Here is an 18,577-nt window from a genome sequence, read left to right as displayed (position 1 = left end):
AGTTGGCCCAAGCTTTGCAGGTCATCCCCTTCTCTTGGTGTTGACGGTCATTATTGATCAGTTTCGACCGTCAATATTACCAAAATAGAAGAGAACTAGTGATGCTTGCAATGCATATATCTGTTAGAATAATAATATTCCACTAGTATTAGGTATAATAACCTTTTGCAGAGAATGACAATAAAGTGGAGGAGAATCGACATCAACTTAGACGATAAATCAATCGGACGATATCAAAAACCAGACTTATGTATGAATGGGCCAAGAACTCAGAATTGACACGACACACTGGGCCAAAATTCACAAGTCTATGGAGAGGAACACCAGAGGAGGTCACTAGCCAACTTGTGGGCTGGTTGGGCCAGCCCAGGGTTCGGGTTCGACCGAACCAATGCCAACGCTGATGGATGCAGGGTTTCGAGGGAACGGTAGAGATTAACTCCCTATGGTGGTTGGAGGGTATTACCGACCTTTCCAACCACCATAACCATCATTACCTGCCTATTTAAGGAGTTCACTATCTTCACTTCAACACATACCTCAAGCAAGAGCTCTCTCATTTCTCTCAAATTTAGTTTAGTAGTATCTAGCTGGTGGAATAGGAATACAATAGAAATCAGGAGTCCGGAAGCCTTCGGAAGAGTTCGGGTATGGCTCTAGTAGCTCTCCTTTCCTCTTTTGTAGGCTTTTTACTTTTATTAGAATACTCTTCTATATACATTTATGGTATTGAAATACTTTCTGAGTATATGAGTACCTACTTTACATTATGTTCATGTTATACTGAATATACAGCTAGCTTATCTGGGAGATGCTTTGGTGCGGGTATAATGTTTGCATATGCAATTACTCTATGTCATGACGATGATATTAGAGTAGTATCTGGTAGTTTAGGCGTGGTGTATAGATTACGGGATATCATTATTTGGGATTATATACTGCGGATGAGAGGTGGACCGCTGATGGTGACAGCTCAGTATGGGTATTCCTCCACGCCGGTATATAATCCTAAGTTAATTCCCTGGGGAGGGTATTCCCCCGTATTTAGCTCCGGTTGTATGGTCATAACGGGCTGTCATAAGGAACTCGGCAGTCAGGGGTGGCTTCTCAAAGTACCAGGAGGGCATCGGATAGAGGATATTAGCTAGTATATCGGTTAACTAGAATGTATGTACACTATGTACATTAGAAGTATAGGAATAGATTTTCTCTCTCTTTTCTTTCCGCTTAGCTTAGATAATATATTATGAGAATGAGTAGCTAGAGCTTGTGTGTCACTCTACCCTTGGATTATCTTAACCCCTGCTTAGAATATGATTATCACAACTAATATATAAATTATTAGTCAAGTTCTCTCTACATGATCTTCCCACGGGATAAAATAAATACGATACCCTTGGAATACTCTCGGGTGAAATGCTACAATGGTATATCCGTGCGCTTGCGGATGAACTCTGTAACCATAAAATAACAGAAGTATTTCTGCGCTATTGCTGGGAATTATATTTCTAGTAATGACGTTAAGAAATACCAACAAGCATTTCTGGCGCCGTTGCCAGGGAAGATTCATAATAGAGATTACCTGCAATAATACTTTATATTTACCTCTGTATAATCATTTTCCTTTGCATGCTAACATTGGTTGTTTTCACTTTTTTTTGTGAAAACAGGGTAGTGCATGACTGGTTTCAACTTGCCGGAAAACTTCAAAGAAAATCCAGATGCTTTCTTCCGGAGCGTCAGGCCGCGAGTCGCTGCTCCGCAGAAAACTCTATCGATAAAGAAACCAGCCGTACCAGCGCCATCGAACTTTAAGACTATGGCTAACAAGACTCTCTGCCACCGAACGTGTGATGGCTTATCGAAATAAGCACCTTGGTTTGATGTCAAGGCGATAACCCGCAAGACTATCCTCATACAAAATAGGAACAAAGGGCATAATCTCAGTGTCATTGGAGCAAGCAGAATTCTTCCTAGATGAAGCGGGTGCAGGCGCATCATAAGAGAACCTGTCATGTTCTAGAGGTGACAGCCATATGCGAAACTTCCTGACAGAATGCTGACATTTTAACTGGGAACCATCATGGACTTGGATCTGCTAAGATTTTTCTTTATCTTCGACATGCAGCGTCTCATCTGTCTGTTTGACACGCAGCACCTCATCAAGATCATACAGGTTTTCGATAACCCGCTTCGTTGGATCATAGAGACCCAATTTACTCCCTGTGTTGAGCAGAATCCTTCCATCCTTCGGATCAACAGCCATCGGAACCACGACATTAGCTCCAAGGGAATAACCAGGCCAACCTTTCAGACACACTCTGTATGCTCTATCCCATTGACCATGCTCCATCTTCCAAATATCCAATTCCTCTTCAAACGGATTAGCGAGAACAACGCAAAGCATTCCTTCAAGCTCTACCACAAATGATTCGCAAGGGCTTCTGTTGTGTCTTGTTAGAGCACACGAAGGGCACTGGATGACAACAAATGTCTTGGTCGCGATCTCGAACGAGAGAATGGCGCTTGTCTTACTCTGGCTCAACCTTGGCTCACTCATCCAGTACAGAAATCCAGCCAAGTAAGCCGGAGGCATGTCATTCACAGGCAGAGGCGGCTGTAAAAAATCACACGTGTGACGCGATTTACAGGTAAAAAGCGAGCATGTTATGTTGTAACGACAGGTTTTGAAGTTTCTCCACTGATAGAAATGACATGCTCCTGCATCAGTGGATCGAACCCCAGGCCGACATTCTTATTACCGGTAGTAAAAGCATGATCGTGACGAAATCTATCACTAGGTATTCTATTTGGAATGTAGACAAGAGCCCCTCGGGTACTGCGGACATAGCGGTAACCTGTACAAGGGTTGTATAGATAATCCTCCAGCTCAGTGCTTATGAGATTCATCCCATGGCAAGGCTTGGAGCAAACCACCTTTGCATCAAGCCATGTATCTTTACTAGGAGATTCTTGAAGCAATTTTTCTATGCTGGCAAAACTAAAACCTGATGATCCACCTGTGCCCATGCCCACAAGCCTGATCTTTGGCCTCCTGTCCCTGTTGTTATACATGTGGTATCCACGAGCGAAGCTCCAACTTTCAATAAATCTATGCCACTGCTTAGAGACAAGTTTGAACTGCACGGCATAATCACCCGGAAGCCGTAGTAGGGCCTCCTTTATCACCTTGGCAAGGGGAGATGACAATGCTATCTCTTCATTGGTTTTACACACAGGAGCAAGACTGTCTTCAAACAAACTGATCAGTCCAAGAGCAGAACGTGCAGTTTGGTAAGGCAAAGGAGTTCCCTTGATCTCAAGGATTGTTTCTAGTGTTTCAGATGTAGGATCATAGGCGATCGCCTTGCGATTGGATGTAGCAATGATTACATTCTTCTTCCCTGACATACCACTACTGCCAGCAGAACCAATAACTCTGATAAAATCTGGTTTCATTAAATCTCGGGCAACATGCTCCGTCGACAAATCGATGCGATGCTCCAATGACCAATCACTGGAGTAAAGATCATTCAGCTTCCAAATCTCCAGCGTAGACGACATGCGACGAAGGTCCCGGACCATGCACAGGTTACCAGAGAGATCCACCAAGTGCACTCCTGAAACCTGAAAGGGCGGTGACCTGACCAATCTGAATGTCTCTTCTGTCACAGAGAAGGATAAGATGGCAGCATGTGGCCTCAAGAAAGAGAACAAAGAGCCAGTAAGCCAGTGAAGAAACCCATCCACAAACACTGGAAGAAGTTTATGTTGTTGTGAAGCTGAAATAGAATAAGTTCCAGCAGTGCGGAATTTGAAAGGTACACCTCCACTAGCTGGCCTCCATGAGTCACCATGCTTGCCCCCTAGAGTGTATATCTGACACTTGGTATGCGGTTCTCCAGAAATTATCTCTCGAAACAGCCTAACCACCTTGTACTCCCCTGTCCGGGCATCGAATCCCAGTCCAGCAGATCCAGATGGCACGGTTTGGCAAGGTGGCAGACGGCTGATCGACCTGGTTGCCGCATTGAGAACGTAGTACTCTAGTCCCATAGCATCGTGCAGAAGGGTGAGGCCATGGCACGGTGTAGGCGTCATGGCCATGAAATCGCCGCGCACATTGTCCAGATTGAAGAGCAGATCACGATGATTGTCACCGCCGGGGACTGACCGCGACAGCGGCGAGGATGTGTGCACCGATGTGGAGCCGAATCCCGCGGTCTGCGAGACGAAGAACAGCTTGGGTGGCAACGGCTTGATCTTGTTCTTGGCCGTGTGGAAACCGCGGAATTGGTCGGAAGAGAGAGCCGTGGCCCAGGACCTGCAAACGGCTCGAAAACGTAGGACGGATTCGACGGGTAGCCATTGGAGCACCTCAATCATCATCTCTTCTGGCAGCACTACCGTTGCACCACTGGCTGGTGAAACCTTCCTCCTCTTGCAGCTCATCATCACCATGGATACATCGGCTCAAATTCGCCAAAAAAAAAAAGTACGGCAGAACGAAGTTGCTTGTATATCAGGACAAGGAAGGTAAATGTTGAGTTCTGAATTAAACAGGGTCAATACATATAGAAATATAAATTAATTAGCCGAAAAGGTCCAATGCACAATACGGTGAGAATATATAACGGATTGATAATAATTTGATATAGGTGTATTATTAGACGAAATTAGACTCATACGGGAAAGGAACGAACTCTTCTTTGCATCCAAATTGCAGATCTAACGTGGACATGGAGGTTCAGAAAAAAGCTTCAACCTTCCAGACCTAGAACAGAAGCTTGCCCTAGAGGTAAACCAAATTCGAGAACAGGTGCGTGTTGTGTAGAGAGATGATCGATCGAGATGCTCACCAGGATGCTCCTGCTCGCGAGATTGATGGAGATCGGCGCAGGTGGCGGGCGAAGTTCCCTCGCGGGCCGACGGGGAGGAGAGATACTCGAGGGGGAGAGGCACAATATTTTTCGGCACAGATGAATTTGACACGTTTTGGGCTGGTGGCCGAGGCTTGTAAGTTGTAACACCACACGGTTTCATCAAATTTTGCGGCTTGAAAAGAAAAATCTAAACATCCAATAAGCTTTGCTCACTACAGATTTCATTTTTGCATAAGGCCCATGGGGATAGGCATACGCTCAAAAAATCAGGATTTTGCATGCGTTCAGCCCAACCACATGCGAAAAAAAAAAATTTTCATGCGGGCGCTTAAGCCAACCGCATGAAAATCAAAATATTGTGAAAAAAATAAAATTCTCAAAAAGAAGAAACCTAGCCCCGCCGCTGACGGTCTGCCACAGCTGGTTGCCTAATCCCAAACCCTAGCCCGCCCATCGGCCTGCCACCTGTCGCCGCTCCTGTCACGACCGGAAATAACCCAACAGGCATTCCATGCGTGCGTATATTATTCCTTGTCCTAGAGAGCCGTGGCCCAGGATCGGCAGACGGCTCGAAAACGTAGGACGGATTCGACGGGCAGCCACTGGAGCACCTCAATCATCATCTCTTCTGGCAGCACTACCGGTGCACCAGCACCACTGGCTGGTGAAACCTTCCTCCTCTTGCAGCTCATCATCACCATGGTTGTCAAGCTCAAATTCGCCGAAAAAAAAGAGAGTACGGCAGAACGAAGTTGCTTGTATATCAGGACAAGGAAGTTAAATGTCGAGTTCTGAATTAAACAGGGTCAATACATATATAGAAATATAGATTAGCTGAAAAGGTACCACAATACGGTGAGAATATATACCGGATTATTTTGATATAGGTGTATTATTAGACGAAATTAGTCTCGTATGGGAAAGGAACGAACTCTTTGCATCCAGATTGGAATAAACCAAGAGCGGATCTAACGTTCCAGACCTACAGCAGAAGCTTGCTAGGGGTAACGCAAATACGAGAACAGGTGCATATTGTAGAGAGATGATCAAGATGCTCACAAGGATGCGGCGGAAGGAGCAGGACGGACGATCTCGCGGGATCGAGGGAGATCGGCGCAGGTGGCGGGCGGGCGACCTCCTCCAGGGGAGGCTGGAGGCACAATGATTTTGGGCACAGTTGAATTGTGCTAGGAATCTGATACGTTCGGGCCTTCGGGGGCTTGGGGCTGGCGGCCGGGGCTTTCAAGTTTTAACACGACACAGGGTCTCATCAACTCGCGAGAGCTAATTCGCGCGTGCGTGATAGCGGCACGCGTTTAGGCCATAAGGCCCACAGCGCTGGCTCGTACGCACGCAGACGGCGTTCACGTCCATATTTTTTTTTTCGAAAAACCTAAACCTAACGTACGTGCCTTTTTCGTTTCTCTTTGCCTTTTTTTCTGCGATCTTTTTATTTTAGAAGTTGAATCTTTCATCTTCAATTTTAGTTGAAAGTTTTGAATTTGAGTTAAAAGTTTTTAAGATTTGAGTTGAATTTTTGAATTTTAAGATAAAAGTTTTCAAATTTGAGTTAAATGTTTCGAATTTTCAAATGAATGTTTTTATATCTGAGTTGAAAGTTTTCAAATCTTTAGTTAAAAGTTTTTAAATCCGAGTTGAAAGTTTTCAAATATTTGACTTGAATTTTTTCAAATCGAGATTTGAAAGTTTCAAAATATAAGTTGAATTTTTTTTAAAAAATTGGATTAAAAGTATTCAAATCTTGACTTTAAAATTTTCAAATCTGAGTTAAAAGTTTTTCAAAAATCTTGACTTAATGTTTTCAAATCCGAGTCGAAAGTTTTTAAATCTGAGTTGAAAGTTTTCAAATTTGGATTGAAAGTTTTCCAAATCTGAGTCGAAAGTTTTTAAATCTGGGTTGAAAGTTTCAAATCCGGGTTGAAAGTTTTCCAAATCTGAGTTAAAAGTTCTATTTATGTATTATTTTATTTAAAAAAACTAATACTAACAATTATCATTAGCGCTAATTAACGTCATCAATGCTAATCATGTTATTAGCGTTGAGGAGAGGTGGAATTGGGACGTGCGTGGCTGCGCCAGTTAGGCAGCTAGCGCACCCGCGCCCATTAGCAAGCCCCTCATCAACTTGCGGCTGAAAAGAAAAATATAAACATCCGATCAGTTCTGCTAAACTTTAACCCGATTAATTATAACCGATGCTTCTACTTATATGTCCCTTCTTCCGCATTGTCTCCTATCTTCTTTTTTTTTTTACGACTCACACGAGACGGTGCGGTTCTACTGATAGAGCAGAAAAAAATTACAAGATTACAACCTTGGAAGGTCGTAACCAGGAAAAAGGAAAAATATATACCACCACCCACACACCGATAGCGCCAACACATAGGTCCGGGAGAAGGCTGTACCGGACCGGCTGCCGCTAGCCATGACCGACCGCCGCTAGGCCAACAAAGGAGCATAGACGAGATCGCACAAAAAACGCCCTTACAACCAATACAAAGCCCAACTCTATCTTAGAGCGTGCTTGCACCAATCGTTCGAGTGGTTTTCAGCAAGGGGATGCCTAAATGACATCTCCAAGGAGAGAAGTGATGGAAAACCACCGCCGCCATCTGTCAGGGACTCAAAAGAGCCAAGACTGGGCTTTCGCCCGCAACTACCCTTGAGGGATGAGACGGCACGACAATGCCCTTAGGAGGGGGGATGAACCATTGTTTTCGGTCTGGCCAAGGCGGGGCTGGGTTTTCACCCGCCGCTCATCACCTGCGAGTCCACGGCTGACCCACCGATGATCCAACACCGCTCAACCTCTACCGACATGTGGGACCACTGCACTGGCGCCCCCCGCTAGCCAGCCTTCTTGCGCCGAAGACCGCGCCACACCCACCAGTAGCTCCTCCTTGCATCGTGGTCGCCTCCTTTACTACCGACCGCGCCTCATCGCGCCCCGCTGGCCTACTCAACCACCAGACGCGCGTCTGGCGCTAGTCCGGCCTCCCGCCATCAGTCGCGCCTGTCGCACCAAGCCGGCCTGCACCGCCACCAGACGCGCCTCTCGCACCAGTCCGGCCTCCTACCATCGGCTGCGCCTCTCTGCGCCAAGCCGGCCTCCGATGGTCGGAGTCCGACCCTTGCTCCAATCGCTGTCGCGCTGGCTAGGTGCAGCCATCTGCCAAGCCCCCAGCTAGCCGTCTGAGACCACCATGCCTCCCCCAGCAGTCACGGTCACCACCACCGTGCCTCCACCCATCGCAGCCACAGTAGTCGCTGCTGCTGACGGCCAGCCACCTCGCCGCCGTCTAGCCACTAGCGTCGTTGCCACAGTAGCCGGCAGCCGATGCTACCGTTGGCCAGCCACCTGTTGTCGCCGCTGTCCAGTCGCTGCCACCACCATCGCCATGAGCCCGCGAACTCCGCAGCGCCGCCACCACTGCGGGCTTGCCTCACACCAGATCTGCCCGACTCCGGCGCGACTGGATCCGGCCCGCTGTCACCATCCTCGCCGCCGCCTTCCATCCCCGCCATCATCTCCATCCCCGCTGCCGTCGGTCCCCATCTATTCTCCTTCTTCGGCTGCCCGTTGTCGCCACCTTCCCGAGTCGCGCCGGCCCTAGAGGTCCCTGCCGTCGCACCGTCGCTGACAGCCGCGCCGTCCTCCTGCCAGGCCACCAGCCACCATGAAGCCTTGCTGGCTCACCCAGCCACCGGCCTCCTGGCAACACCGTTGGCGCGCCGCCACCAGCCAGATCCGCCATAAGGGGTGGCAAATGGGGGCCCCGCCTCAGGATCCGTGGTCATCGCCACCGCCTCCATTGATCCGCAGCCATGAAGTTCCCACCGCTGAAGGGACCTCACAGCGTCAACCGTCACGCTCTTGCGTCGCCCTACCCCCGGGACGGCTCCGGAGGCGACAAGTCCGGCCACCCCTTCCCGCTCCTTCTTCCTCCTCCACCTCGCCGCTGCCTGAGCGGTCGCCAGCAAAGACCGTAAGGATGGCGGCGGCGGGGCTTCTCGCCAGCCTGCTCCGGTGGCCAGGGGAGTCGCCCCGGTGGCGGCGGCGGCGACCGCTAGATCCGTGCCGCCCCGGCCTGATCTGGCGGGGTGGCGGCCGGCGGCAGGGACAGTAATGTCAGCAACGAAGAAGGGGATTGTCTCCAATCTTCGCTTTGGGATAAAAAAGAAATGAGATTTAAAATAGCAGAAATGTTGATAGAGAGCGCAACAATTACCTGGGACAGTCTTTCACACGGATCCGTCGGCAGGGAGCGGCAGGGGTTGCTACATCGGCCCGATTTGGTCTGTCGCCGCCGTCTCCCAAAAATGAGTAAAGGAGGGGACTGAAAGAGCATTATTCTAGAAACCATCGCTAGCGGACTACTACTGGGTGGTTCTGTCCCAAAATAATCGGGATTAATAAATTGGTTGACACGTGTCTCACGCTTGTTGATAGGAAATGGATTACTTTAAGAGCAAGGTCAATAGTGTAGCCAACTACTGGCTCCAAAACATCTATAGCCAATCTAATAGCCCATTCATCAATAGTTAACTATAAAAATATACTGCACCATTAATACACGGTCCCACCTCTCATACACACATAATATCTTGGAGTCCGTGTTGCAACCGGCTACAAATCTGTAGCCCGCTTTCTTCTCTCTCTTCTCTTTTCTTCTCGATATATGGTTACAGCCGGCTTATAGCCTGCTATTGTACCTGCTCTAAAAAACTGTCACGCCCGGAATTTCTATCCAAAATTCCAAATGCTTATATGTGTGTAAACCCTCGTCCAGGAATCAGCCGAGGCACACAATAACAAATTGATAATAGAGTACAGTTATTACTCTAATTATTAAGCGTATAAAATATCATTACAGAGGTAGATAGTTCCTCTCAATCAATAAAGATCTAAGCAGCGGAAAAAGATAAACAGCGCAGACGGCTCCACTCCACAGGCAGCTTGACCAGGGCTACACCTAATCCTCCACACCATCAGCTTCACTGTAGAACTCTTCCTCTGATGAATGATTGCAAGATGAGTATATGACATACTCAGCAAGCCACGCAGCAAATATGCAAGTGCACAGGATAACAAAGGATGGCATAATAGGGTTTCATTTGTAAAAACAGCATTTAGCAAACATTTGAGAATTTAATAAAACAGTTAAGTAATTAAACAATATTAATCCAACGCTATACAACATACCCTGTTGCATAGGCCCAACCATTCTGAACAACCATCCCGGCTGCACAGTTCTATCTCCAAACCAGGAATATACCATTCCAAACCAGGAGCTAATCAAGTTTTACCAGTTATAGCATCTTCTATTATGGTGAGAAGGGTGAGACTAATCACGAAAGACATTGTTAGACCCGCCCATAACCGCGGGCACGGCTATTCGAATAGTTTTACTCTGATCAGAGGTGTACCACTGTACCCACAAGACACAACCCCACATCATGTCACCATGTGCCTCAATACCACCACGGTACCTCGGAAAGGAGTTGTGACAATACCTCTTATACAACACAATCCATTGCAGCGCACCTTCCTGGATCATAATCACCCCCTTATAAACAAGGCATGGACTCCCCAGCGACCCCCGTGGGCTTATCTCCGCCACTTCTCAGTCTGGTGCCCCGCAATGAACCATGCTATACAAAAGATAAAGCCGTTGCCCATGCTGGCTTGTGGTTGGCACGGCTAATGTTTCACAACCGAAACTCGTGAACCGGTCCTTAATTGTCATGAGCACGACCATCAAAACCATGTGCTCACAACCCACCATTACCAGGTTTTAGTTGGCACATTAATTAATTAACTAATCACGATTGACCATCGTGAACTATCATTAAGCCATCATTAAATAATGAGTCATAAGTTATCCCAATAGTGAGCTAATGTTTCTAAGCAGGGCTAAGCAATTATATCTAATATCTAGTTGAACCAATACATAAAGCTCAACTAGTCAAGTTATAATAACCCAAGGTATCAAGGAATAAGGTAATCAAGAACAAAAGGGCTATAACAAACAATAGGTTAATTCCACCCAATGGCATTTGAAAATAAATGCAATAGTTGAATAGAAACAATAGCTTTAAATAGGATCAACATGCTCAAAGGGTTGTTTGGGATCTGTGTGACTTGCCTTGCTGGCCTTGGAACTCTTCAAATTCTTCTCCGGCGAAAACGGACTCTCCGGAAACGACGGAATCTAAGCAGAAAAGAACAAATTCAATAAAACAGCACATAAACAAGCATGAACAGTACATGTGGATATTTTTAATGTGTAGATCTCAATTTTAGAAAAATTTAGAGACTTGAACCAACTAAATCGGAGCTAAGATGAATTAGTTATGAATTTTTAAAGATTAAATCGGATTAAAACACTTAAATCGGTTTAAATTGAATTATGACGCAATAATGAATTATTTTTGAAAAGGAAAAGAAGGTTTATTGCGTCAGCGGGCTAGGGTTTGCGGTGGACCGGGCGCACGGCGGCGGTTCACGCGAACGGACGGCTGAGATTCGATCCAATCCAAACGGACGGCCGAGATCGATCGGGTCCACGGCGGCTCACGGCGGACGACCCCGATGGCGTCGGCAATGACGTCACCGACGGCGGCGGCGGCTAGGCGGGGCAGACGGCTCGGGCGGCGCACGCTCGCCGGCGAACGGCGGCGCGAGGACGAAAACGGAAACCACCAGGACGACACGGCGGACTCACCGGCGACCAAAACGACGGCGGAAGATCAACGGACGGCGACGGCGACGAGGAGGAAGCGGCGAAGCTCTTCGGGTCGACGACGGCGATGACGCTCCGGCGGTCTTCGGCGGTGGCGAAGGGGAGGACGAGGACGGCGACGCGACGGCGAACACGACGTCGGCCTTCCCGAGCGACGGCGACGGCTGGAGCGACGGCGGCGCACGGCTGGAGCGACGGTGACGACGGCGGCGCTAGGGCACACGGTGCTAGAGCTTTTCCGGCGACAAGAGGCGAAGGCGAGGGTGGCGGCGGGTAGAGGAGACACCGGGGAGCCTTTTAAAGGGACTCGGAGGCGGCGGCGAAGGCCCACGGCGACGGCAACGGCGAAGGAAAGCTCGGCTTGGAGAGAGAGAGCCCGATCCGATTCGAACTCGAATCCCTCGATTTCCAAACCGATTTAGCCGATGATTCCACAGGACAAAAGGTAGAGGAGATCCCGGAGATTGTTTCCCCTCAATCAATTTCACCGGAAACGGAAAGGAACGGCCGGATTTGGAAAGGAACGGCGGCGGCAGCTCGGCGGCGGCGCGCTAGGGTTTCGGCCCGAGGAAGACGACGGACCCACCTGTCAGCGACTGAACGCGCGCGCGCGCGTGGGCGGCTGCGAACTGGGCCGACTTGGGCCGGGGAGAGAGAGAGAAGGTTTTGGGCCGACTTTCGGCCCAAAGCCAAAAGAGAACTTTTTAAAACCTTTTTCAATTTAAATTATTTCTTAAATGCAATTCCATTTATTAAAAATACTTCCTTAGCTCAAATAAATCCCAGAAAAATCTAGGAATTATAGAATTAAGCAAAGTATTTAATGAAATTTTATCTGGCCCCATTTTATATTGGAATTTATTAATTAAAATTAGATCTTCTTTTCAAGACTTTTAAAATTATTTTCTAGAAATTCCATTTAAACAACAATTTATATAATTTGAATTTTTAGGGTGTGACAAACCTACCCCCCTTAAACAGAATCTCGTCCTCGAGATTCGGAAGAACTGGCGAACAGATACGGATGGGCTGACTTCAATTCATCTTCTCGTTCCCAAGTTGACTCTTCTTCCGAGTGATTACTCCATTGGACTTTGCAAAAACGGATAACTCGATTCCTGGTCCTTCTCTCATTTGTTTCCAAGATACGGATTGGTTTCTCAACATAGGTCAGATCCTCTTGGACTTCTATCTGTTCAAGATTAGCTTCTTCGGTAGGTACCCTTAAACACTTCTTCAATTGCGACACATGGAAAACATCATGGACTCCTGCCAAAGATTGAGGTAACTCTAACTGATAAGCAACCTCTCCTCTTCTACTGACAATCTTATAAGGTCCCACAAAACGCGGTGCCAATTTTCCTTTGGTATGAAAACGATGAACTCCTCGAAGAGGTGTGACACGAATATACACATAATCTCCCTCTTCAAAACTCAAATCTCTGCGGCGATTGTCGGCATAACTCTTATGACGAGACTAAGCCACACGCAATCTTTCTTGAATGATTTTCACCTTTTCTTCTGCTTCCCTTAGGATATCCGTCCCGAAAACCTGACGCTCTCCCGTTTGATCCCACAAAAGCGGAGTGCGACACTTCCGACCATACAGTGCTTCGTAAGGAGCCATCTGAAGACTAGCTTGATAACTGTTATTATACGAAAATTCTGCATAAGGTAGATTCTTATCCCAACTTCCACCGAAATCTAAAGCACAAGCTCTCAACATGTCTTCCAAAATCTGATTCACCCTTTCAGTTTGTCTATCAGTTTGCGGATGGTAAGCAGTACTAAAGTTCAGCTTAGAACCCATCTCTTCCTGAAGTTTCTTCCAAAAATTTGAAGTAAACTGACTGCCTCGATCAGACACTATTTTCTTAGGGACGCCATGCAAACACACAATCCTTGCCATATACAATTCCGCTAACCGACTTCCAGAATAGGTTGTCTTTACCGGGATGAAATGAGCCACTTTGGTAAGTCTGTCGACTATCACCCAAATAGAGTCATGGCCTGATGACGTTCTGGGTAGACCAGTGATAAAATCCATACCGATTTCTTCCCATTTCCATTCAGGAATTTTCAAAGGCTGCAGCAAACCGGCGGGTTTCTGATGTTCTGCCTTGACTCGCTGACAAACATCACATACTGCTACGTATTCTGCGATTTCACGCTTCATACTTGCCCACCAAAACCTTTCCTTGAGATCCTGGTACATCTTAGTACTACCAGGGTGTATGGAGTATAAAGTATCATGAGCTTCTTTTAGAATTGCATCTTTTAAATCTTTGTTGTCGGGGACACAGATTCTCTCACCCAACCATACAGTTCCATGCTCATCCTCCAAGAAACCGATAGCTTTTCCTCTTCTCATATTCTTCTTGATCTCTTGAATATCAGGATCATTAATTTGGGCTTCTCTAACTTGATCAATGTCACGCCCTAAAAATCGACTAAATTAAAAATGCAGATTTTAAATCATTTTTAGAAATTATTTTAAAAGCCTACCAGCTAAACCCTAATTTTCTAGGAAAATTTTCAACATAAAAATGAGCTAGATAAAATTTTATTAAATACTATGCTTGCTCCTCTATTTTAGAGAATTTTTCTGGGAATTATTTGAGCAAGGGAAGTATTTTTAATATTTGAAACAACATTTCACAAATTGTTTTATTCAAAAAAGTTCAAAAATCCCCCTCCCTAAGCCGTTGGGCCGTTTTCGGCCCGACTCTCTCTTTCTCTCTCTCCCCGCGCGCGGCCCATGCCGGCCCAAGCCGCCGCCGCCCGCGCCCCTCTCTCTCGGGACACTGACATGTGGGGCCCACATGTCAGGCCCTTCTTCAACCTCCGGCCGCCGCCGAGACCGAGCCCGAGCCGCCATCTTCCACCTCCGATTCCGCCCAAATCCGAGCCCGATTCCTCCGGGTTTTTGAGGGGTTTTGTTCCTCTCGTTCTCCTCTTTCTTTTCCCCCAAGAATCAAAGCGAATCGTTGAGTTTTCTCTCCGAATCGAATTCGTTTTGATTTTATCCCTAAAACCGAGTTTGAATTCTTCCCGAATCGATTCCTCTCGTTTGGAGCTCGATCTCTTCAATCCAATGCCATATATAGCTTCCTCTCGTTGTCCTCTTCCGTTTGCCCCCTCTCCCGAGCTCTCCCGTGCCTCCTAGCGCCGCCGCGACGTGTTCCAAGTTCGCCGCCGCCGCCGGCCGTCTTCGGCGTCGTCGCCGCGCCGTCTCCGCCGTCGCCGTCGCTTGCCGTCATCGCCAAGAGGTGCGCCGTGGTGAGAGGAAGCTCGGCCGCCCCTCCTTTTTCGCCGCCGATCACCGGAGCCCTCTCGTCGCCGTCGACCCGAGCCGCCGCCGCCTTCCTTCTCGTCGCCGGCCGCCATCGTGCATCGGTTGACGACGTGGTGAGTACCAACGGGTTCGCCTCGTTGTCCTCTACGCGTAGGTGTCCTCCAATCGTCCGGTCGACCGCTCTAGCGCCGGCGAGCTCGCGGACCCGAGCCGGCCGCCGTTGCTGACGTCATGCCGACGTCATCTCCAGGGCTGACGTCATCTCCTCTAGGGCTGACGTCATCGTTTCCTTTTCTTTTTCTTTTTCCCGATTTTCTAATAGATTAAAACTTCGGAAAATCATAACTAAATAACCGTAGATCCGTTTTAGGTGGTTCAAGTTTCTAAATTCTTCTAAAATCAAGATCTACATGTTAAAAATATCCACATGTACTGTTTATGCTTGTTTTTGTACTGTTTTGTTGATTTTGTTTATTTGCTTTAGTTTCCGACGTTCCGGAGGAGAGCGTTTCCGTTGAGGAAGGTTCCGAAGCGTTTGTGGAAGCCCAAGGCAAGTCACACAGATCCCAAACAACCCTTTGAGCATGTTGATCCCGTTTAAAGCTATTATTTTATTTCAACTGTGCATTGTTTTCGAATGTCATCGGGTGGTGAACCTTTCCCAGTTAATTAATGGCCGAAGATGACTTTATTTTCCTATGGGTTATAATTTGATTAGCATGAACCTTATATATTGGATTGGTTCAGCTAAATGCTATATTTAGGTTTGCTTAGCCCTGCATAGAAACGTTAGCTAACTAAAAGGGGTTAAATATAAATTATATTACATAATTATTATTGTTAATAATGGTTATATTTAATGGTAGCTCACGATGGTCAATCGTGTGATGTTAATTAATTGATAACTAAAACCTGGATAAGGTGGGTTGTGAGCATATGGTTTTGATGGTTGTGCTAATGACAATTAAGGACCGGTTCGCGAGCTACTGTTGTGAAACATTTATCGTGCCAACCACAAGCCAGCGTGGGCAATGGCTTTATCTTTTGTGTAGCATGATTCATTATAGTGCGCCAGACTGAGAAGTGGCGAGATGTCCATGGGGGTCGCTGGGGAGTCCATGCTTTGTTTTAAAAGGGGGTGATTATGATCCAGGAAAGGTGCGCTGTAATGGGTTATGTTGTACAAGGGGTATTGTCACAACTCCTTTCCGAGATACCGTGGTGGTATTGAGGCACATGGTGACATGATGTGGGGTTGTGTCTTGTGGGTACAGTGGTACACCTCTGATCAGAGTTTAATCTATTCGAATAGCCGTACCCGCGGTTATGGGTGAGTTGAGCAATGTTTTTCATGATTAGTCTCACACTACTTATTAATGGTATTAATGTTGGAATGGTTAATTCCTGGTTTGGAGGTTTAATTTGTTCAACTGGGGTTGGTTGTTCAAATGTGGTTGGGCCTGTGCAACACGGGTGTGTTGTATGGTGTTTATTTAATATTGATTAATTATACAACTGTTTTACTATTCTCTTAAATATTTATTAAATGTTGTTTCTGCAAATGAGCTATGTTATGCCATCCTTTGTTATCCTGTGCACTTGCATATTTGCTGTGTGGCTTGTTGAGTATGTTATATGCTCATTCTTGCAATATTCATTCATCAGAAGAGGAGTATCTCAGTGAAGGTGATGATCTGGAGGAATAGGCTTATTCTGGTTAAGTTGCCTGTGGAGTGGAGTCGCCTTAGCTGTTCCGTAGTTTGTTATAGTTTTGTTTTCCGCTGCGTAGTATGTTATTTTCTTTGAGAGGAACTATCTACCTCTGTAATAATTTTAATTTGCGAGTATTCAATAGTTAATTATTTGTACTCTATTATCAATATTGTCATTGTGTGCCTCGGTTGATTCCTGGACGAGGGTTTAACACACATGTAAGCGTTTGGAATTTTGGATAGAAATTCCGGGCGTGACAATCAATTAGAGTGGGCTTCGCTTCTAAGGCTGCAACGAAACCTCTACTGACAATTCCCAAATTTAATCTTTCAAATTCCTTGCATAATTCCAATGGCAACTATCGTCCTTCTGTAGCATTGCAATAGCCTTTCCTGCTAAGAGCATCTGCTACAACATTAGCCTTTCCCGGGTGATAATGAATTCCCATGTCATAATCCTTAATTAATTCCAACCATCTCCTTTGTCTCATGTTCAGATCCGGCTGAGTAAAGATATACTTTAAACTCTTGTGATCGGTATATACCTCTGGACGAGTACCGAAAAGATAATGACGCCAAATCTTCAACGCATGAACTACTGCAGCTAACTCAAGATCATGAGTAGGATAGTTCTTCTCATGCAGACGTAACTGACGAGATGCATAGGTAACCACCTTCCCATCTTGCATCAGAACACAACCTAACCCAAGTTTGGATGCATCACAATACACTTGGAAACCCTTCTTTGGATCAGGCAAAATCAAAATAGGAGCTGATATCAAGCGATTCTTCAACTCTTGAAAACTCTGCTCACATTCTTCCGACCACTTGTACTTCACATCTTTCTGAAGCAGTCGTGTCATGGGCTTAGCAATCTTGGAAAAATTCTCTATAAACCTCCGGTAATATCCTGCGAGGCCTAGGAAACTGCGAATCTCTGAAACTGTCTTTGGTTGTTTCCAGTTGGTTACGGATTCCACATTACTAGAATCGACGGCAACTCCTCCGGCTGAGATGACGTGACCAAGGAACTTCACTTCAAACAACCAAAATTCACACTTGCTAAACTTAGCATACAGTTGATGTTCTCGTAGCTTCTCTAATGCAAGGCGAAGATGTTCTTCATGCTCTTCTTTGGTTCGGGAGTAGATAAGAATGTCATCAATAAAGACCACCACGAACTTGTCTAGGTACTCCATAAACACCTTATTCATCAAGTTCATGAAGAAAGCAGGGGCATTGGTAAGTCCAAAAGACATAACAGTACATTCGAACAATCCATACTTAGTGGTAAAAGCTGTCTTAGGTATATCTTCCTCTTTGATTCTCAACTGATGATACCCTGATCGAAGATCTATCTTGGAGAAAATGGTGGCACCTTTAAGCTGATCAAACAAATCATCAATTCTGGGTAGTGGATACTTATTCTTGATAGTCACATCATTTAGTGCACGATAGTCCACACACATCCTCTGGGTATGATCTTTCTTTTCCACAAAAATAACCGGAGCTCCCCATGGAGATGAACTCGGTCTGATGTATCCTTTCTGAAGCAAATCATCTACTTGCCTCTTAACTTCTGCCAACTCATTGGCTGCCATTCTATAAGGTCTCTTATGGATCGGAGTTGTTCCAGGTACCAAATCTATTCTGAACTCTATATCCCTTTTAGGCGGCATACCAGGTAAATCGTCTGGGAACACATCAGGATACTCCCGAACTATAGGAATCTCTTCCAAAGTTATCTGGTTCAGTCTTGACCTTAAAGACTCAGAAGACAATGCATGAACAGTTACAACTCGACCATCATTACTGGTGAGAGTTACTTTTCTGTTAGCACAGTCTATCACACCTTTATGTCTGGCTAACCAGTCCATCCCTAGGATGACATCTAGGTCTTTGGATTCTAACAGGATAAGATTG

General features: G+C 46.3%; 1 protein-coding gene across 1 annotated transcript; it reads right to left on the bottom strand.

The window, feature by feature from the left end:
- Positions 1–2,098: 2,098 nt before the first annotated feature.
- LOC136357146 (uncharacterized) lies at positions 2,099–4,461 on the bottom strand. The gene is made up of 2 exons (XM_066312031.1): positions 2,716–4,461; positions 2,099–2,617 (listed from the first exon to the last, which is right to left on the bottom strand). The coding sequence occupies exons 1-2, from the start codon at positions 4,459–4,461 to the stop codon at positions 2,099–2,101; spliced, it is 2,265 nt and encodes a 754-aa protein (XP_066168128.1).
- Positions 4,462–18,577: the final 14,116 nt, after the last annotated feature.

Source organism: Oryza sativa, chromosome 7 (genome assembly GCF_034140825.1).
Source record: "Oryza sativa Japonica Group chromosome 7, ASM3414082v1".
Classification (NCBI taxonomy): domain Eukaryota; kingdom Viridiplantae; phylum Streptophyta; class Magnoliopsida; order Poales; family Poaceae; genus Oryza; species Oryza sativa.
Note: the sequence above shows the minus strand (reverse complement) of the source record. Positions and strands in the feature narration are given on the sequence as shown.